The sequence below is a fragment of the Carica papaya genome, chromosome 1, assembly GCF_054855325.1.
Source record: "Carica papaya isolate Zhongbai chromosome 1, ASM5485532v1, whole genome shotgun sequence".
NCBI classification, from domain to species: Eukaryota; Viridiplantae; Streptophyta; class Magnoliopsida; order Brassicales; family Caricaceae; genus Carica; species Carica papaya.
The window spans coordinates 9,887,217-9,909,959 of NC_142309.1; the positions used below are offsets into that span (position 1 = coordinate 9,887,217).

The 22,743-nt window shown below is 31.9% G+C and overlaps 3 protein-coding genes across 5 annotated transcripts; all 3 read left to right on the top strand.

The window, feature by feature from the left end:
• The first annotated feature begins 265 nt into the window (after window positions 1-265).
• LOC110810821 (basic helix-loop-helix (bHLH) DNA-binding superfamily protein) lies at window positions 266-3,119 on the top strand. Of its 3 annotated transcripts, none has more exons than XM_088218827.1 (7): window positions 266-648; window positions 841-1,189; window positions 1,549-1,683; window positions 1,824-1,889; window positions 2,050-2,115; window positions 2,717-2,788; window positions 2,887-3,119. In XM_088218827.1, exons 1-7 carry the CDS (start codon window positions 533-535, stop codon window positions 3,019-3,021), a joined length of 939 nt encoding a protein of 312 aa, XP_088074953.1. In that variant the 5' UTR covers window positions 266-532; the 3' UTR covers window positions 3,022-3,119. The 3 variants fall into 3 exon arrangements, with proteins under 3 accessions (XP_088074953.1, XP_021892812.1, XP_021892811.1); XM_022037119.2 differs by having other exon boundaries at window positions 268-648; window positions 2,726-2,788; XM_022037120.2 differs by lacking the exons at window positions 2,717-2,788; window positions 2,887-3,119 and adding an exon at window positions 2,390-2,710 and having other exon boundaries at window positions 267-648.
• Window positions 3,120-4,582: 1,463 nt separating this feature from the next.
• BBD1 (bifunctional nuclease in basal defense response 1) lies at window positions 4,583-10,338 on the top strand. Its single transcript, XM_022037098.2, has 11 exons — window positions 4,583-4,762; window positions 5,259-5,567; window positions 5,833-6,003; window positions 6,107-6,156; window positions 6,352-6,408; window positions 6,526-6,591; window positions 6,715-6,789; window positions 7,350-7,468; window positions 9,463-9,554; window positions 9,949-10,013; window positions 10,126-10,338. The coding sequence occupies exons 2-10, from the start codon at window positions 5,267-5,269 to the stop codon at window positions 10,008-10,010; spliced, it is 993 nt and encodes a 330-aa protein (XP_021892790.1). The 5' UTR covers window positions 4,583-4,762; window positions 5,259-5,266; the 3' UTR covers window positions 10,011-10,013; window positions 10,126-10,338.
• Window positions 10,339-12,711: 2,373 nt separating this feature from the next.
• On the top strand, window positions 12,712-21,167 carry LOC110810817 (Sec14p-like phosphatidylinositol transfer family protein). Its single transcript, XM_022037113.2, has 14 exons — window positions 12,712-12,936; window positions 13,708-14,008; window positions 16,544-16,643; window positions 16,897-17,163; window positions 17,280-17,357; window positions 17,458-17,559; window positions 17,680-17,729; window positions 17,817-17,916; window positions 18,016-18,114; window positions 18,211-18,324; window positions 19,233-19,365; window positions 19,768-20,159; window positions 20,616-20,690; window positions 20,778-21,167. The coding sequence occupies exons 1-14, from the start codon at window positions 12,903-12,905 to the stop codon at window positions 20,796-20,798; spliced, it is 1,866 nt and encodes a 621-aa protein (XP_021892805.2). The 5' UTR covers window positions 12,712-12,902; the 3' UTR covers window positions 20,799-21,167.
• The last annotated feature ends 1,576 nt before the right edge of the window (window positions 21,168-22,743 follow it).

Here is a 22,743-nt window from a genome sequence, read left to right on the forward strand (position 1 = left end):
AATGATCATGGTGTCTAAGATTAATTATCATCTGCCTTCGTTAGTTGCAGTAATTAGAAATATTAAACATTACATATATACATACACTCTCAAGACGAGAGATAGTTAGCCTAATTAAAAGAAAATAATATATAGATATATATATATATATATATATATATATATAAAAGCTAAAGAGAGAGAGAGTGTGTGTGTGTGTGTGGAGAAGGATTATATATATGTATATGCACATCCGAAGGGTGTTTATTTATTTATTCATTTATTTCTTCCTTTTCAAGGCTACTTTAAGACGGAAACTTGAAAGAATAAAGGGCAACTGAGAAAAGCGGGTTTATTACCTTTTAAAAAACAAACAAATAAGTTATGTGGGTGTCACCTGTAATTACTTCGAATACAGCGAGAGATTCCTGGAGCTAGCAGCCCCGTCTTCTATATTTTCAATTAGCTGCTTAATTCTCTCGGGATTTTCAAGAATATCTCCTATTTTCTTTCTTCTTCTATTTTCTTTTTGCAAAGGGTATATAAACTTCATATGGAGTCTGCAAATCTCCATCACCAACATGATCAGGTTGAACATAATCTTGCTGGGACTAACTCTTCTTGCTATGGCGTTACGACCTCACAAGCTTGGACTCCAAATATCTCTCTGTAAGCTCTTTCTCATCGTGACTTTGCTTAAGGATTTGGAATCTAATTTCTTCATTCTTTGCTTCTTTTTTCTGGGTAATACCCAAATACTAGTATAATGTGGATCCACTAGGGTTAACGGTTCTATTATTTATATATAGAACATGACATATATATACACAAATATTAATGTTGTACATGTTTACTGTGCAGGATTAATGGTGCTAGTACTTCAGGAAATATTGTCTCAATAAACAGCACTGATCAGTCTGCTCATGAATATTTTCCTAACTTTACTGAAATGTTAAACAGTTCCCACTCCACTACAGCTATGAAGATGATCAACAAAGATCATAACACCATGAGTTCTTCGGATTTAATTCCAATTAATGCCCATAATCTTCATCAATTTTATTCCCACAACTCTTCTATTTTTGGAAACTTTACCCAGATTCATCCTACTATCGATGTTTCCAACTTCAACATTCACATGAATTTGAAGGCCATGGATGCAGGATTCAATGCTACTTGCATTCAGTTTTCATCCACTGATCTTGGGAAAGTGAGTAGTATAACTTTCTTCCTCTTCTTCTGCTAGCTCTATAAACAGGCACCTTTATATCTATGCCTGTTATAAATTAATTAAATAGCTAACAATAATATATATGCACATGTATATAATTATGAACATATAATTAAGTACTCTTGGGGATTTCTAAAGTTCGAAGCCTTTAGCATGAAATTCTTTTAACAAATTAAAGTCACTTGCAGAATAAAAGGTAGCTGCATAAGGAGAACCTTCAGCTTTAAACGTTATTGTGTGCGCGCGCGCGCATATGTACATATATATATATATATAATATATATATATATATAGTAGCATATTTACTGTTCATCTGATTTCTTTTATTTATTTGAAAGCTATCACCATCTTTCCCCAATCAAATTACATCAGAGGAAAAGAGATCCAGCATCTTGGTGGAGAAGCCAAACGCAACAGAAGCTCCGACCAAGAAATCGCGACTGGACTCACGCGCTTCTTGCCCACCCTTTAAGGTTGCTCAAAGAGTACTAACCATGCTTCAGATTCATATATTATATATATATATATATATATATATAAACCCATGACTGACACTCAGACACATAGATATGCATATAAATGTTATTATCTTAATTAACATTTGTAAGTACAGGCCAGGAAAGAAAAGTTAGGAGATAGAATTGCAGCTCTTCAACAACTGGTTGCACCTTTCGGCAAGGTAACCTTTCTTTTTGCTTCTACATACGTGACTATATGTATGTATGTATATATATATATATATATATAGAGAGAGAGAGAGAGAGAGAGACAGAGAGAAAGAGATATGTCGTGGGGTAAGCAATAACATAACTGTGATGTGGGGTTGGAGAATATTACAGACAGATACAGCATCCGTACTAATGGAGGCTATTGGATACATCAAGTTCCTTCAAAACCAGATCGAGGTGCGTCTAAACTTTGATTATCACCATGCCATCTTCATTCTTTTTTACTTAATTTTATTTTTCAAATTTCTCTCAAAGATAAGGAAATATTTTATTAGCTTAATTATTATTAACATGTATAAAATATTTCTACAAAAAAAAAAAGCATTTACAAAAGAATTAGTTTATATATTTATAAATTCACAACTGTCACGCATATTCTTCTTCATTTTCGCTGTGATCTTATTGTTTTATATATTCACTGACACATATATTCCTCATTAAATTTGAGAAGAGTATCAAGAAGAAGAAAAAGAACAAGGGACAAAATGGTGAAGTTAGCCAGGGTATCCTACATCCTGCCAAGCTTTTACAAATTATTAAAAGATGAATTAGATTGGATTTGTTTTAAATTTTAATTCTTCAAAATGCTAATTATCAAGATTAATTCAATACAATTTGAACGAAGATTATTTGATATAAAAAAATAATATTTTAATTCTAAGACACATTTACGTTCAATTTAAAATATATATTTTTGTGACTAATTTAAAATTACGAGTCAAATAAATTAAAACAAATGTAAATTATATACGAAAATAGTGAAGATATGAGGTGATAGTTTATGCAGACACTAAGTGTGGCGTACATGAAATCATCATCGGGGAAGAAGATGGTTAGAAGGGCTCAAAAGGTAAGAAAAATAAAAGTCAGATATAGGTTTATTGGATATATATTATTTGAATATTTGTTGATATAATTAAAATTATATTTGAAATGGGAACCGCGTAGGGTTTGACGGCAGAGGAGGTGGAGAGTGACGAAGACAGGCAAGATCTGAGAAGCCGTGGCCTATGCCTAGTACCCTTGTCATGCATGGCTTATGTAACAAGCAGCGTTGGAGGAGAAATGTTACTTCATAATTAGTTTAAATATATTTTATTAGATACTAATTTTTCAATATCCATGAATTGAATATTTTTATCTGAAATCTTAATTAAAAGTTAATCATAGTTTACATATTTGATATACAGTTAAATTAATTTTTCTTCTATTTATTTAAACTCTTTTACAATTATAATAGAATTATAAGAATTAACAACCATAAAACACCTATATAATTACTATTAAACCAACATTTCATATTTATCTGAAATCTTTATGAAATTGAAAAAATATATTTTAATTTAATTATATATTACTTACGTACTTCACTACACGTCAATGCAAAAATAATCCAACATTGTCCAATCTAAGAGATACCGAGAATACTTGAATAAAATATCTAAGGAATTGATATTTTTGTTTTGGAATTTCCTAGAAAATCACTTGTACACGTGGCATCAAGTGGGCGCCTTTGGCCGCCGGCATTATTGCTGTTAGGTTTTATCCGTCTGGGAGAAAAGTCCTTTATACCCTTCCTATTTATTTATTATTTTTTTTATGAGACCGACTATTATTTTATCACAATACATTTTTTTTAAAAAAAAAAAAAGATAAAAGTTTTAAAATGACATCATGAAAATCTGACTCGTTTGACTTTGCAAATGACAAATATGCAACTAAGCAAAAACTTAAGTCTACCTTTATGGTTTTCATCTAATTAATTCAAATTATTTAAATATTTATTGACAAAGTACTAAATTTCATTTTACTTGTCTACGATTTTATTCAATTTTTTTTTTTATAAAAATTTATTAAATATTTAAAGATGATTTTCAATATACGATTTATAATAATATGTAAAATTTTTTTTTTTCAATTTCATACTTATTTATAAAAAAAATTTCAATAGCCAAAAAATCAAATTGAGAATTGAATTAATAAAATATATGATTTAAAAAATAGGCTCCTTGTATTTCAGTTCAAACCAAAATGAAAATTATAAATTTTTTTAATAAAATGTAATTTATTATAAATTTATATAAGATAAAAATTGAAATTAGCTATTTAATATAGAGAAAAATATCAATAAATTTTAAATTACTTGTTATTATAAAGTCTATACAAAAGCATATTAGAATTTAAAGTATTGAAAAATATTGGAGTCTATAACACTCTACATTTGATAATAAATAAATTTTTGTATCACTAAGTTTATCAATACATAAGAGTAGAGTAAATGTAATTTGGTTAAGTTTCTGGAAGTAAGACTTCTTAAAAAAACTACTAAACTTATATATCTGTATTTAAAGAAGGAAAAATAGAAGAGCCTTCTGCCATTCATTTGTAGAAGAGGGACATATCTGACAATTTACATAAACATTGTGAACGAAGGGCTCGGATTTGTTACTCGAAAATATCCACTCTCTTTCTTCCCTTCCGCACCGAGAAAAGAATCTCTTATCCTTCTTCCCTCGTTACCCTTTATCTGATCCTCAGTTACTTCTAATTAACCTCTCTGCTAGCTTACACTGCAAGCCCCCTTTTTTGCTCCGTATGATGATCTCACTTTTCAGGATTTAGTCGGTTCAGATCATCAACAACTGTAATTGTACTTCATTTGAATTTTGGAGTTTGCCTTGAATTTCCGCGATTTTCGTGATTCTCCGGTAAACCAGCGAGAATTGCATATTTCTACCTGCGATCGGCGAGAGAGTATATCATATATATATTTCTGATCGTTGAGCAGCCTAGGAGCTTAGAGCGTAGCTTTGGAGGTTACCAGGTGTGGATCTATTTGGTTTTCAATTTAAAATATTTACAACTCTATGGCTTTTCTTTCATATGATGCTTAATAGCTTTGTATGATTGACTTCATGAAAGTCTAGAGAGTGAAAAAATAACTGTTCGGAGTTTGATCAAAGGCGAATTTTAATTATAAATTGTAGTTCTTCTGTTATCTGAGAGACATTGTTACGAATCTTCGTCTAAAAAAGCAAAAAACAAAAAAAAAAAAAAATTATTTTGAGACACCCGAAGATAATATCAATTTTGATGATCATAAGCTTGAATTTAAAATGTCTTATCCCTTTATCCCTACATGATCGGGTATTTTTATATTGATATCAGAAGACTTTTATAACGCTTGTAGCTTATCTTTAATAATTTTTTGTTTCGTTTTAATTCTCCTTTTTAATTTCTTCTTGAATATTTGTCCACTATTTGAATAGTTGATGTTTATTGATTTGATATTTCTTCCTTCTTTTGGGTATATATTGAAGGAGTGACCATGGTATCTCTGCAAGGATCGATTATTTGCCCGGATGTCCGAGCCAGACAAGTCGGAATTCATTCTCTTCCGGTGAATATCCCTTTGATTAACTTCAGATTTTTTAGAAGCGAATTATGGGGCATTAAGGGAGTAAATGGTAGTGCCACTAAGGTCGGTGCTCTACATCCGCAACTAAAAGTTAGGAGGTGTATGAAGGTGCAATGTACATTCAGTTCATCGTCAAATGGCAACGGAAGCATGGCAGAGAACTTTAACGAACATGATGAAGAATATGTCAACTCGAGTGTAGTTGAAGCTGGTACTAGCTCACATCTTTGCCCTGAGCGTTCTTTATCATCTTGTTTTAATTCTTCTAACCCTTCCTTTAATTCTTCTAATCCTTGCTTTAATTCTTCTAACCCTTTTTCTGTTCTTGCTGGTATACTTTCCTGACTCTTTTAATAAGTGCTTTTTAATTCTTCTATTGATAGGAGTTTCAGTATTGTCTACCTACCTGTGTATCTGTCTATGATTATTTGCACTTTGTCATTTAGTGAAACTTTCTTGGTTTTGTCCATTTATAGTTGAGGTGAAAAGTGGAGTGGATGGTTTCATGATCAAGATGAGGGATGGTAGGCATTTAAGATGTGTCCATAACAACCCTCAGGGAGGGCATTTACCAGATTATGCTCCACATCCTGCGATTGTATTGAAAATGGAAGATGGCACTGGTCTTCTTCTTCCGATAATTGTGTGTATGTGATCCTGTATCAAGTCGATTGTGAAATCTTATGAAGTTTTTATCCCAGACTCCCATTTCATGTAATTGTCATGCTGATTCTTTTCCTTTGATTGCAGTGGAGATGCCAAGTGTCTTGCTCATGGCAGCAATGCGAAATGTTCAAATTGTATGTTTTAACTCTCCATCTTACCTCTGTCTTTCTTAAATTAACCTTTTCTCTTGGGGGATTGGGTCATCCTGTCTCTGGTACATGCTTTCCCGAATCAAAGCCTTGTTAGACTTTTTGCATTTTATTTTTCCTTTCTATTTTTTATTGTTAAACTGCAGTTTTCAAGAACATATTTTGGCTATTGGTTACCAGGCTAGGCCTACCATGTATCAAGTTGTGAAGGATATGGTTGACAAGATGGGATATGAAGTATGTTTTTGTTTCTTCCGCCCTGTCCTCACTGTTACAATCAGAAGGCGTCTATTGGCTCTTTCAATGGGCTTTTAATTCTTCAAGATATTGATCATAGCGGTTTTCCTTTTGCAGGTTAGACTTGTTCGAGTTACAAAGAGAGTCCATGAAGCATATTTTGCTCAGTTATATCTCACAAAGGCAAGCATCCACCATTCTTCTTTTTCACCATTCTTAAGTTGTGCCATTTTTGAAATACCATTGATGACATGAGTTCATAAACCATTCTGTTTATTGACTGAAGCAATTTTAGAGTGATTACAGGTTGGTGATGAGGCAGAGTGTGTCAGCTTTGACCTGCGACCATCAGATGCCATCAACATTGCTGTCAGATGCAAAGTACCCTCTGCAACCTATTTATGAAAGTTTTCTTTTGTTGATTGTTGGAATTTCTACCAACAATGCTAGATTTTCAATTGCGTAAATTGGGTTTTTGATACATGCTGCTTAACCAAACCTCATTTGCACGGTGGGTCGGTTATAAAATCTGACTTCAATTCTCTACCCGTGCCTTATGGGATGACCTTACCAATATTTCTTCAGTAAGTGATGAAATTTTATGATGCTCACTTTTGAAACACTCTTTTGATTAATTAAAATACAGAGTTCCCCTTTGTATGACTACATGGAGAAGAAAACTTAATAATGACTAACTAATAGACATAGCATGGAAATTATGTTAATTACCGTACAATTATATTTGGCAACTGCATTCACCATGTGAAGTCTCTCAATTGAGGATTGCCAACTACCAAACTGTAAGACCTGCAGCGCCTGACCTGTCTATTTGCTTCCCTCTATTCTTTTGCATAAGTTGACACGAGAATGTTCCAAGCTGCAAATTGTTTTCATACATGTATCCTTGTGTATAAGATAATATCTAGTTATTATATGTGCAGGTTCCAATACAGGTCAACAAGTACCTGGCATATAGTGATGGTATGCGAGTAATTGAATCTGGGAAGCTATCAACACTGTCGCCTGCTTCAGATGGCTTATTATTTACCGAATTGGATAGGTTAGTCTTTGTTAGTCTTGAAACTATCAGAAATTGCTTTCCTTCCATACTATTTGGGACAGAATGTTTTTTGGATACCAAACGTAAAACTGAACATTTGGCTGTAGTAAATTGATGGAACCAGATATTAAGAAGATGTTCAGTTTTATGTTTGGTATCCAAAAAACAAGGAACACATTAGTACAAAAAAAGCAAAAAGAAAGGACAAAATGTTCTGGTAGAACAAATTTGTTTCAACATCTAGCACAAATTTGAAATTACTAAAACATAATATAACCATGAATAGTATACTATTTTTGTTAAAAATTAGTTAAAAAAATAAAAATGATTTTTTGTGTGAAAATTTGATTAATATATTGACTGATATTTTTGTTAAAAATGAATTATCAAAATTAAAACTAATATAAATTTAAAACTAGTCTGAATTTACTATATTTAAATAAACACAAATAATATTATTTTATTCATAAAGAGTTAAAAATAAAACATGAAACATGATAAAGGCATTTTAGCATGGTGTATATTCTCTACTGTGTTTTGGTTTCTAAAACATCAAATAGAACAAATTTATTCTATCCAATATTTACCAAACACACTTGCTAAACCTTGTCTTGTCTTTTCCTATTCTATTTAATTTTGTCCTATTCTTTTAATTTATTTTACTGAGTGCTCCCTTCCGAATGAAGTTTTTCTTGCTGGGACTCCATGCATCAGGAATTTTAATGCACTGTGCTCTGTTTTTTTTTTCCCTTTCAGTTACCAAACGTTTAACAGACAAATTTGTTCTATATAGTCCTGTATCTACCAAACACACTAACTATATTTTTTCTTATTTTATATTATCCTATTTAGTTCTATTCTATTTCAGTCGTTCATTTTATTAGATGCTACCTTATTTTGTAAATTTTTTCTTTGGACTCCATGCATATCTGGATTTAGGATTAGAAAATTTGGAAGACATCAGGAATTTTAGTAATACAACCTTTATAATCTCATTGATGACTTAGCTACTAAGGAGTTTCACTTTGATTAGCTTCAGTTATGTATGTTAGAAATAATATGAAATCAATGAAAGACAATGGTTTGTGAGTTGGCTTCAAGAATGTTTTTGCTGAATCCTGTTTAGACTAATGGTTCCTAGGGTTCTTTGTTGTCCATCCGGTACTTGTACCGTGAATGATTAAAACTACTGTGAGAATGAATTTTAGTAATTTTTTTTAATGTGAGAGCAGTATAAAGTTTTGGTAAGTTTTGTTATATAAAGTGCTTTCAATGTGAAATATGCTATTATATTTGATTAATCATTGTAGACTAGAAAATATAAATTATAAGCAAAGATAAGAAATTATGAAACAGTAAAAAATAACTAGTACTAATAAGAATTTTTTTATTAAAGTTTCTATCATAGTTTTTTTAGGAAAATATATTTTTATTTATTTTATAACACATTTTCTTGTATTTTAATGTAAAATTATTTAAATGAAGTATGATAAGTATTAAATTATAAGTAATACATTAGTATTATGTTTTATTTTTAAAATAAATAAATAAGTCAATAAATTACAGTGAAAATAATACTTCAATTATCTAGTTTCAATTTTCCTTCTATCTTTATAAAAAAACTAAATATTCCTGCTTTAAATAAAAGGAATACTATCTTTGGAGTTTGGATATACTTTTGATTCATAGCAGAAGCACAGGCAAAAACCTGGCCAAATAAGCAGTAAGAGCATGTTTGATTACTTTTGATAAGTTATTTAACGTAAAGAGATGTTTTTCAAATTATTTTAATAATTAGCATGTTTGGTTCTATTTAATAAGTTATATAATTACATTGGATTAAATTATACAAGTATTAATCTACCGTACATGTTGTAAGGCATTACAGCTTTATTAGTAATCCAAGAATGCAGATTGAGACTCAAACTAGTTCTACAGAGCACCTTTATTTTTGCAAAAGAATAATGGCATGATTGGAAGTAATATGTTTTCAGGCCAAGTGGTCAGCCGTGTCTTGATACAACAGAATTCAATCTTCTGTCCAAAATGTTGGAAGCTGTTGGTGAGGAACGCTATGATGAAGCTGGTAAGCTTATTTCCGTTTCTGTTTTCCACATTTATTTCTATAATATAAGGCATATCCGCATAATCAAAACCATTCATCTCAATTCTATAACAACTTAAAACTGAAAAGATATGAAGTTAAAAGTGCCATTAGATTCTTGGAATTGGAGCATCTCACCTTTTAAGAAACCTTGATGATAGCAGTTGCTTCCTTGAAAATGATAATTTTTATTGGTTCCATATAAATCTAGATGGCAGAGCAGAGTAAGTCAATAACATTTGTATTATACTTCTGATATGAGCCTAGATGGCTGGAGAGAGTAGTTAATAACATTTGTATTGTACTCCTGATATTTAGTGGTTAGCAATATAACATTTTTGGAATATTCCTGATGTTGATTAATGGTTTGGGACAGCTGAGTGGAGGGACAAGCTTGGTCAATTTCGAGCCAAGAGGAACTTGAGGAAATATACGTAACAGGTCCAAAGTTCATTATTATCCTTGATATTTTATTTTTGGAATCATCATTACCCCGAAAAGTTGTTTTATGTTAAATATCTCACTTGCTACTTTTGGAAATGACATGTTTCAGTTATCCCGGAGAGCACAAAATTTGTACATAAAATGATTGATGGGAGCTATGAAGGTAACAGACAGCAGTGCTCAATTATCTTGCCATTCCACTTCTATTAATATGTATGTAGGAAATTTGTTAATATATGTATAGATTAGATATACGCTACTGTCAATGTAATGGTGAAGCACGTTTATGGTGGTTATTTCTGAATTTCATTCTTATAGTACACTCTGGTGGGTGTGTGCTTCTGGTTGTTTTTGCAGCTGTGATCTCAGAGACTGTTTAGTTTAGGCAGGGACTAGTAAATGCTGGACGACTGGTTAATGTTAAGGTGTTCTATATCTTAATTGTGGGGGCTTGCTTAGTTTATCACGGTAGTAATGGAATGAAACTAATAGCATAAAAATTAATGAAATGGAATGAAAAGAAATTTTGATTTCATTTTTAGTATAAAGATGGTAATGGAATGAAGTAGGAGATATTATACATTAATTAGAGAGACAGCGAAAGTAATGTAAAATAAAATTTCGTAGAAGATTGATAATTTTTGTTCTCTCTCTCTCTCTCTCTCTCGCTCTCGCTCTACATGTGTGTGTGTGTGTATATATGTATATGTCAAAAGGAGAGTGATTTAGAAACTGAAGTTGATTTGCCATCTACTTATTCCTTCTTGGAGGGGGAGGTAAATTAGCTGGAAATATTTAGTTATCAACAATGATCCGAATTGGTTACAAAAAAGTCGAGAAAGGATGCTCAAGAGTCTTATATAGAGAAGTATGTTGAGGGATGTCATCTCCATACACCAAAGTGGAGTTTCAAGATTTAAAAAGCCCGAGTATAAGAGAATATAGAAGCAAGTGAGCTCTTTTGTTTGAGAAGCAAATGCCAATCATTTGGATTCATGATTCTAACTAGTATGATCTTGAATTTTGTGAGCTTTTGGATTATTATTAGTAATTGTATGCTGTGTTCTTGATAAGAACATTAAGAATTTTAATAGTAAAAATTATGATATTTTAATTTTACATTATAAAGATATATAATTTTTTTATCTCTACATAACAGTTTAAGTAACATATTATTAATAACTTTAGTTTTTATTTTTAGAGTCAGTAATTCAATTTATGACTTCAAGCCAATATAATTTTAAATTTTTTGAGCCTTTAGATTATTATTAGTGATTGTGCAATGTGCGTCCTTGATGAGGACATTAAGGATTTAATTAGTGAAGGTTGTGATACTTTAAATTCATATTAGAAAGATAAATTTTTGTTGGTTTTCATAAAAAAAAAAGTTCAAGTTATATATTATTAATAAGTTAAGTTTATGCTTTTTAAAGTTAGTAATTTAAATATAGGATTTCAACTGATATGATGTCAGAGTTTGTGAACTTTTCAATTATTACTAGTGATTGTGTGACATGTGTCCTGAGAACATTAAATATTTAAGTGCTGAAAATTATAATATTTTAATCTCACATTAAAAAAATATGTTATTGTTGATCTCTATATAAAAATTTGAAATAATATATTATTAATTAATTAAGTTTAAATTTTTGAAAATCAATAAAATTTAATTATAAAAAATGATTGAAGTTGTTGTCTTCAAACTAAAAGCATTACAAAAACAGTCATCATAAATTTATTTAAATAGTGAATTACATATTTTTAAAGTATTTTTTTCTGAATTTCTGTAAAAAAAAAATATTTAAAAAGAATATTATTGGGAGATGAGATAAAGAATCCTTTTAAAGTTGATCAACAAAAACGTGCGAAATTCCAAGTCATGATGGTGCATGGGGCAAAATTTTAATTGCTCAATTAATTACCACTCTTCTCCTCCTTATTACACATGTCATGATTTATTCCTTCAAATGGACAAAACTAGTCTATGAATAAGCTACTAAATTGATTTGAACAATATACAACCTTGATAAAGTCAAGGTTGGTGTTGGTGGGGAGCATTTGAAATTAACCCAAAAAGAAAAAAAAAAAAAACATCAAGATTGATTCTTGATATGCACAAAAAGAAAAAAATCGTTTTACCAAATTTGTAACGTATGGTAGTATATATATAATTTATTTAATTAAAAAAAATAAATTTTGAATAAAAATTAAGAATACAAAAATTGTTATTGCTTTGTTGGTCACAAATTGAAAGAGCAATTCTTTCATCGTTAGAATCCCTTCTTTAATTTTTTTTTTTCCTTTTAATTGAAATTTTTAGAGAGAAAAACAAACATTTGTTAAAGATGATTGATAGCAATTTTTCTCTATTTAATATTTCTTTAAGCAGTTAATCCTAATTTAAAACGGTTTTTAGGCTTTTAATTTTGTGACCATCAAATTTTATTTATATTAAATTTTAATATCTATTCCTTAAAATTTACATTCAAATTCAATAAAACAAAACCAAAACAACAAAGAAGAGAAAGAGAGAAAACATGCCGCCGACAAAGATTTTTAAGAGTTGTTGTGGGAAGTTCCCGCCAAGGACAGTTGCAGAAGGCAGTAGGTCCTATTGCCACCTGGCAACCCTAAGAGTGGGACCCACCAACGAATCAAACGCTGGCTGAAGCAGCTTTCACCTGCGTTTCGTATTCTTCTCGCATTCCCTCTATTAATACTAACATTTACCGTCTCATCTCCCCCGTTTTCTCTCTCGTCTCTGTAATTGTAAAACCCCTATCAAGATTCTTCTCTGCAGTCACTCTCATCGTCTCGATCACGCATTCCAATTACAATTCTCTCTTCATGCTTCCTTTCAGAGCCTTGATCTCGTAATTATCAATCATGTCAGGTCGTATTGATCGCTTTGCCATGCCTTGTGAGTTTCTCCTCCCTAATGCTCATTCTCTGTTTCGATTCTCTCCAGTTTCTTTCTTTTCAATTTCTTTAACCAGATTGTTTACTGGATTCTGATTCTCGCTTACTTTTTAGTTTACATCTGGTGATTTTGTTCGGTCGCATTTTAGTTTTGTTTTCTTGCTTTGCAATTCCAATATCTACGTAATGTGAATTGGTGAATCATCGACTCTTCATGTGATTGACTGTGATCAGTCCTAAGATTTAGGCTGTTCTTAAAATTTAAATGAAACTAGAAAATCTCTCTTGTTGCTTCTTCCGTTATGCCTTCTAGCTGCATTATGGTTAGATTTATTTATTGGGATAAAATTTGCTTTGCAATGGAGGGTCTTTGCTGAATTGAGGCTTAGTTTTCTGGATATTGACACACTATTTCCCGGAGTTGGATTTCAATTCCTGAATCTTAATGAATCTTGATTTTTGGGAGTCTTCTTTCTTACTTTCCCATAGGAAATTTCTGTTCATGTACCTCTTAATTTCAAGAAATACTATTACATAGGTTTTGTTGTATTGCTATTTGGAACTACTCATTTTCATATTGACATTTTGGAACAATTGATTAGAAACTATGCGGTAAATCTCATCACGATCAACATGGGCTTCTTCTCTCCTTGGTTAAATTTTGGAATAGGCAAGGAGGCCTAATAGAAGTCCTGAGGGTGTCAAAGTGTTCCTATTTTTCTCGTTTGATGGTTTGAGTATTGGACTTGTTCAATTTTCTGGTAATTTTCAGGCTTTGAGGGATTCTCCAGCGCTGATGAAAGACGAGAACGAAAATCAGACTTTGAAATTTCTGAGGATGATAGGAAGACTAGAATTGGAAATTTAAAGAAGAAAGCAATGAAGGCTTCTAGTAAGTTCAAACATTCTCTTAGGAAGAAACATAGGAGGAAAAGTGACGGCCAGGTTATATCTGTGTCAATTGAGGATATTCGTGATGCTGAGGAGCTGCAGGTGGTCGATGCATTTCGGCAGGCGCTTATCTCAGATCAATTGCTCCCTTCAAGACATGATGATTATCATATGTTGCTGAGGTGATCTCTCCCTTTATTATAATGTGCTTTATTTTTAGTGGCATATAAACTGGCACTTTGCAAGTGAAAGCATTATTAATTTAAAAATGTGAGATCAATTTGATTTTTTGTTTCTCTTTTTTCTTTTTACTTGATGGATTTTTGTTGGGTTTTACAAGCAAAGCAAGTGACACGTAGTGTTTGCTTGACTTCCTAGTATACATTTACTATGGCCAGTCAAAATTAGTCATGGTAATCAATAACATTTCTTTGAAGATGGATCTTGATCTCATGATCGTCATAGTTCTGTCCCTATAGGCCTGTTTAGGAATTTCTTAGGGGCAATATCAAGGAGCCCTTTTGTACTACTTTGCTTGTGTCAAATTGTACCATATATTTTTAATTATGTTAGTCTGCACCTTATACTGACAAAATTAATCAAATTACAACTTTTGACAATAATTTTTGTTAACTTCGACAACCCTATTGTTTCTTAAAAGGAAATATCACCATTTTAGTTCCTGAATTATGAGGCATATTATAATGGAGTTCTAAAACTTTTCTCTGCCACAGTTTGGTCCTTCAAATTATAAATTTAATTTAAAAAATTATTTTCTATTAAATTCTTCTATAGAAAAGTAGAAACTCTTTCTATTTTGTTGAGTGATATAAAAATAACTTAAAAGATACAAATATTCTATTAGATGTGAATTAGTATTTGAAGTTGGAAAAACTTCCAAAGAATGGTCCTAGGAAACTTTTTTTTTTCAAATTTTTGTAATAATCATCTATATGCTTTAAATAAAGAAAATCAATTGTGCTAACCAAACTTATTAAGCTTAATGCCAATGACTATAACTTTCAAACTCTGTACTAAATATAGAACAAGAAACTTCTGTCATTTCTGTCAAAAATTCATTTTTTTTTTAAGTAACATCTTTTCGAAAAAGTAAATTGTTAAAGAAATTTGTAACACAGTTATAATATGGTCTATAGTTCATGAACTAAAACAGTAATTTATCCTTTAAAATATTCTTCTTTTTTTTTTTTTCATCGTGTTTCATTTTCATCTCTGTCCTCTCTGCCAAGGCCACCATTTCTCCTCCTCCCTCCGCTCAAAATATTTTATCCTTTCTTTCCTCACCAGTGACTTGGAGAAAACTTAGAGCAGCTTGTGTAAGTTGCACATGTTTTTTGGTTTTTCTTATACTATTAGAATGTTTCACTCTAATGCTTTCAGTTGGAGCCTTAAGAACTACATGATCTTGGAGCTAAGAGAAAATCTATAAGTCCTGGTAATACATGATGTAGAACAAGAAGATCCTAATTTGGAATAGATTTAATATTGAAGAAGTTTTTAATTGTTATTATTATATTTAGTTTCTTTAATTTATTTGGCCTATGTAGATATATTTTAACTCTGATTAGAAATCAGAAACTTTTGATTTCCTATTATACTATTTTTAATGTTTTTCTTATTGATTATAATTAGTGTCCATATGAAGGCTACTAAAAATTCTTGTGCTAAGGTCTTATTTCCTGTTATTTCTCTCTATGTTATATTATCTAGTTATTGTTTCATTATAACTGTCATATTCAATCTTTTTCTCTTTATATTTTTTTTACCTTAATCCTTAATTTCTCCAGGTCTATATTTATTCTTCTATTTTATCATCTTTTTCCTTTAACACACACACACACACACGACTCACACACATACACAGACATAGAATATGGAATATAAGAAATATAGGTTTAATAGGAAGATTTTGCTATGCTTTGAAATCATGAAATGAGGATGGGATTTTATTAATCTGGTCCCACTTTCAGTGAGCAGCACCCAGAGTTTGACTTCAACAATGGTCCTATGAGGCACTCAATGAGATTAATTTCATCGAAACAGAAAATTAAATACAACCTTTTGCTCCTAATCCAAACAAAGTTGTGTCCAAACTCAGATTACTTGAGGTTCATCTGACTTCCCTTTACCATGATAACTAGCTGAGGATGATAATGCACAAGCTGGTATGCCAGGGCCGACACAACTATCCTTCTACTACTCCTACTGCTCCACTCATATATCTCAAACACCTTGTTGAGTCCCAATTTTTTGGCCACCTTCTTGTTTCTCATCCCTGCTATGATTGATTTTGCTCTACATGCTCATCTATTAGATTTATTCAACCAAGATCCTGAAAATTGGATATATCTGTGTGTGTTTGTGAAAGAGAGAGATTGATTGAAAATAACAGAAATTATTGATGGAATTGAAAGTTACTGGTGCATTTTGATATAAAGGTAACAGTGAAAGGGTGTTCTTATGATATTATGCCTTTTTTAGATCAATCGTTGTTGGTTCATCTATTTCAGTTAGGCCATACATTCTTATGTTATAATTTTAAGGATGAAACTATTTGCTGCAGCATCAGTCTTACATTCTGTTGATTATGTTGTAGATTATTCTTGCTGTACAGAGACTGAATATAGGTGGTTAAGCCTGCTTTCAGCTTTTCCAGACACTTAAGTCACGGACCTTTGTTTCTTCCCCTGTTGCAGATTCCTAAAAGCAAGGAAATTTGATATTGAGAGAACAAAACTCATGTGGGCCAATATGATTCAATGGAGGAGGGATTTTGGTACTGATACAATTTTGGAGGTAGTTTCATCTAGTGACATGGCTGTTTTAATGCATGTTTCATGGTTTATCTGTGGGTTTAGGCTAGCTAAAATCTCATTATCTTTCTCTTCTTGCCCACGTTGATACTTCTTGTCTCCAATTTTGATAGTTTATGGATCTCCCATGGTACCCTTTGTAATCTTACTATGTTGTATGTGTTTTTAGGCAGTCGCATTTTCCTATTGCTTAATTTATATTGTGAAGTGCTGATAAGTTTTCCTTTTCCTCTTAGGATTTTGACTTCTCTGAGTTGAATGAAGTTCTTCAGTACTACCCTCAGGGTTATCATGGTGTGGACAAAGAGGGAAGACCCTTATATATTGAAAGATTAGGAAAAGTGGACCCCAACAAACTTATGCAAGTGACAACTTTGGAACGATATGTGAGATACCATGTGCAGGAGTTTGAAAAGAGTTTTGCAGTTAAATTTCCAGCTTGCTCTATTGCAGCAAAGAGACACATAGACTTGAGTACAACAATTTTAGATGTTCAAGGCGTGGTATGTTGGTGTTTGATTTTTCTAGTCCACAAAATTTCTGGCAACATCTTCAGTTTGGATACCAAGAATTTGTTAGTGATTTCCTTTCTGTTCATTCTATTTCTGTTATGTTCTAGGGCTTCAAAAATCTGACTAAGCCTGCACGAGAACTTATCATGCGGCTGCAAAAGATCGATGGTGACAATTACCCTGAGGTATGTTGCTGCGGTTATCAAGCTTTTTTCTGTTAAGAAAAAAGTAAATCATCATTATTAAAAGTCTGATGAATTTACATGTAAAATGACATGTATGCAGACACTTTGCCGAATGTTCATCATTAATGCCGGTCCTGGTTTTAAGCTTCTATGGAACACAGTGAAATCTTTTCTTGATCCTAAAACAACCACAAAAATTCATGTATGTATTGAAGCTTAATATAGCTGCAATTGTATGTTTCTTAGATCCTCTATCATTTTTTTTTTATCTTGAGAAAATCATTTGACTGAGGTTATAGTTGATATTGGATTTGTTCCTCAGGTTCTTGGTAACAAGTACCAGAATAAATTACTTGAAGTCATTGATGCAAGGTAACTGAAGGTTTTGCTTGTGGAGATGTTGGTTTATTCTCATTATTCCTGTCTACCATCTGATTAAATATCTTGGTACATGTTCAGCGAGTTGCCAGAATTTCTTGGTGGTAGTTGTACCTGTGCTGGTCAGGGAGGTTGCATGAGATCTGATAAAGGGCCATGGAAAGACCCTGAAATTTTAAAGGTTTGGTCTGTCTCTTCATATTATTGATGTTCCGGCATCTGTTTCATTTTTTTATGGTGGTAACTTTATTTGCTCATGATTGCTGGTTTGCGCGTACAGATTGTTGTTAGTGGTGAAGGGCTCTGTTCGAGACAAATAGTGACTGTTTCAAATAATGAAGGCAGGGTAATTGTTTGTTCTAAGCCATTTTATCCAGCGGTATGGTCAGTTTGACTTGTCAATTGAAGCTCATTTTTGCTGCTCAGAGTTTGGTCACATGTCATCTGACAGTAATTATATCGTCTCTTGACTCAGATAAAGAGTACTGACACATCTACTACAGAATCGGGATCGGAAATGGAAGAAATTACTTCTCCTAAACCACCTAAGAGCTTTTTGCATCCTAAGTTGACACCTGTCTGTGAAGAAGTAAGTGTCTGTGACTATGATACTTTGGACAATTCCAGTAGGACCTGAAAAAGTGGGTCTATGCAGATATATTTGATGTATTGTCTTGAGTTTCTTTACATCGCAGCTTCCTGAGTAATCTGTGTTACTGTGAAATTCTAGCATTTGTTTTTCTTTGATCCTTATGATGCCCTAAATTATAATATATTGTATACAAATAACAGTATAACTCCTTCCATCTTTCTGTGTTACTCTGAAATGCTAATATATGTTTTTCTTAATCCTTATATTGTTACTTCCATACCTTATGTACAGTATAGGGCATTATTCTTGAGTTTTCCCAATAGAATATCACCTGCAGTTTAATAGTTGGTGAAATATACCATGTAGTACAGATTAGTGATAGAAGTAAGGCTATACAATGGTTAAAGTATAATATATGATAAAAAAGTTGAGCCTTTCCCAATTAGTTTAAGATAGGATCATTAGTCAACCCACCTGCACTTGATGTCAGAATTTGAAGTTTCATCTATTTGGAGGTTATGTTTACGTGCTACACTGAAGATGTTAATATACAATATAACTTAAGGCTTTGTCCTTTCCTCTCAGCTAAGATTTTTGATATCATTAGTCAAGAAATGGTCTTCCAGCCAAAACTTTCACCAGGACAAAGAAATAAGATGGTCCATGTAACATGTGTTCGATGCATTCCATTATCATCTCCTTTTATTTTAGTGGTGAGACTAATATTAATTTTTCCTTTTCTTGTTATTTGCTTGAAAGAAATGTTATTTTATTGAAAATTAGGAATTGATTTGTCTAAAATTACAACTCATTTGAAGTTTTTAATGTATTTGTTTACAACTGTCTTGATGAAGATATATATTTATATCAAGCTTGTGTTCAACATGCTTTGGTTTTTACAATAGGCTAGGATCACTGGTAAGCTAAGCTCAACAGTTGGCTTTTCGGAATATGATGAATATGTGCCAATGATTGACAAGCCTGTGGATGTGGGATGGAAGAAACAGGTTCCCGCGGAAAAGAAATATGCTTCTGGAGGTCAGTAGATAACCAAGTTTTCATTACTGATGGATTTTTATTAGGCTCATTCTTGCTGAACCTGGTGTTTTCTGTTAGCATATAAACATGCATATGGAAGTTGATGGACCATTTATTGGCATTTGCAATTTTTTTTTTGGAAAATTTTGAAAAGAGGATCTAAAGCGTGTTTTGTACAAACTAGAGTTGCAGAAATTGAACATTTTACAAGAGTTGTCAGACAGTGCTTAAGTTAGATTTTTGGTGTTCCATTTTCCCTCTTGCTTTTTGTTTAGAGGCTTGTACCTTCCTGTCAAAGTCACATACACGAGGGCATTACTGCAATTAAAACCAAAGTTCATTCCACCACCTCTTTTGTTCTTTTTAAAAGTTCTCTGTTTAACAATGAACTTATAATTACAGGGGCACAATCTCTTCTTGTTGATGAAAAACTTCCAGAAGGAATACTAGGCCGTTTCTGGGTTCTACTCACAACCTTCTTCTTAACCCTCTTCACATTTGCCCATTCTCTAGCAATCCGAATAACTAAGGAACATTCTACATCTAATTATTCTGTAAGCAGAATTCCTGAATCAAAACCCAGGGAGCACTTGGGACCTCCTTCACCAGCTTCTCCAAGGTTTGCAGGGGCAGACCTGCGGTCATCTGTTTTGAGAAGACTAGGGGAGCTTGAGGAGAAGGTTGAGATGCTGCAGTCAAAGCCATATAAGATGCCATGCGAAAAAGAGGAATTGCTGAATGCTGCTGTTTATCGTGTGGATGCATTAGAAGCAGAGCTAATTGCAACCAAAAAGGTAATTCAACTTCTCATACAGCAGTAGTTAATATCAGTTGCCTTGGTAATCTTCATAACTAGCAGACCTAACTAACTCCTTTTCCATCTCTTGCCTCACTGGTTATAGTTGTTTGATCTTCTATTATAGTTGATGCCCTGAAACCACTCTAGTTGGTAGACCAAGGCTGAGTTTGGAAAATGAAATCATTTTGCAGTTTTTATATTTGGCTAAATTACCAGAATAGAACTGAGTTCTAGAGGAATTTACTAAAAATGAAAACTCTCTTCACAATAAAAAAAGAAACTGTTTTATTTATTTAGTTAAGAATAATAATATTAATAAGTGAGTACATACAGTAAATGAGAAGTGGAAGATTTTTGCTTTATCCAAATCAGCCTAATTGTTTGTGTTACGGGACATGCATGTCAGTTGTTCTTCCCTTTGTAGGATTCATATGTTATTCTTTCTAAGCAGGCTTTGCATGAAGCATTAATGAGGCAAGAAGAACTTTTGGCTTACATAGACACTGAAGAGAATGCCAAACACCGGGTAAGTGAAAAGTGAGAGTCACCAATCTGAAAAAGAAACATTTGCTTTTCTATATGTCTCACATGCTGTATCTCAACTGTCAAGCAGAAGAAGAAGTTTTGCTGGTGAAAGAAGACAGTTCTGTATAGGAGGCATATTCCAAAGTACCTTGGTGCTTAAATTTGCATGCTTGAAATCAGAAAGAAATCTGCTTGTCAAAGGGGCTCCTGATACTCGAGGAGACTTTATAATATAATATATCAATATGAAATTTGGTGTGCGTGTACGTAATACAATTAGATCTTGATTTGTGGCAGTCACATTATCTAGTTAATACTGATTTTTGTTTGTATAAATTATTTATATTTATAGGTCTGGTGCAGCATTCTTGAATGTTGTAGACGGAACAAAATAATTATGGGGAATTGTCGAATTCGGAAGATTTTGTATATATATATATATATATATATAAGGGAAAGTATCAATACCTTTCATTCAGTCTCATGTAGTAACTTTGTCGAGCACTAGCAAACTGTTTGTTTCTTTCTCATGGCTAGAAATTAAGCTGCTAATATATTTGTTTAAAATCAATTTTAATTTTCTGTCAAATGCCGCTGCTAATATATTATTACTATTACATAAATTTTATTAATTTAAACAGATGGATAATTTTGTGCACATAAGATGGTGGGAGTTTTTTCAACACTTTTAGGCATCATTTGTTAGCTTTGTGAGAAAAAAACGTCTTTAAAAGAGCTTGTTTCTAATTGCAGTGAACAACAACTTGCTGTAAGATAAAAAAAAATACTGTTTTCTAAAAATTATTTTATAAAATATTTTTTAGATTTGTTTGAAGAATACGCACAACTAATATATGCGTACTATTCTCAAGAAAAAAGTTCAAATATATTAGTCTAACCAATATCTAAATAGTAATTTTTTGATAAGATTATATATATTTATTGAGCAATTAAAAGCAGTTAATGATTTTTATTTCTGCTGGGAGACATTTTTTGTTCTTCTATGATGTGGTTGCTTTGAGATATACATATTCCTTAATTTTTTTAAAATATATAAAATTTGTAAATAGTATAATATTTTAAAAGTAATTTTTACACACCAAAATTAATTTTTTATTATAATACGTTACCCTTTCTCACTGCTAATGGCACGATGAGTAGCGGCCTTGAAGTATGTTGTGGTTTCTCTCAAGCCATATACACCACAAGCCAGCAAAAGGAGTCACTTGTCGTAGCGGCTTTGCTGTATTGGGTTCTAACGATAAGCTCTATAACTTGTTAGGCTAGGGAATGGTAGTGGATAGACAATGCATATTTTAACCGATATGATTCTATAATTTGTTATGCTAGAGGACAACAACGGATAGACAATGCATATTTTAACCGACATAATTCTATAATTTGTTAGGTTAAGGAAAAATAGTGAATAGGTAATGTTATTTTAGCTGACAGGATTTTATAATTTGCTAGGTCATGAGATAGTAGTAGATAAGTTGTATATATTTGAGCCAACATATTCTATAATTTGCTAGAGGACAATAACGGATAGACAATGTATACTTTAATTGATATAATTCTGTAATTTGTTAGGTTAAGGAAAAATAGTGGATAGGTAATGTTATTTTAGCTGACAGGATTTTATAATTTGTTAGGTCATGAGATAGTAGTAGATAAGTTGTGTATATTTCAGCCAACATAATTCTATAATTTACTAGGTCAAGGGGTAGCAGTGGATAGATAATGTATATTTTAAATGATATGATTTTGTAATTTATTAGGCTAAAGGATAGTAGTGGATAAGTAGTGTATATTTTAGCTGACATGATTCTGTAATTTATTAGGCTAAGAAAAATCAGTAGATAAGCAGTGTATATTTTAACTGATAGGATTATATAATTTGCTAGCTCATGGGATAACAGTATATAGGTCATGTATATTTTAGCCGATAGGATTTTGTAATTTGTTAGGTAAGAAAATAGTAGTGAACAGGCGGTATATATTTCAGCTGTCATGATTCTGTAATTTTTTAAGTCATGGTATAATAATGGATAGAC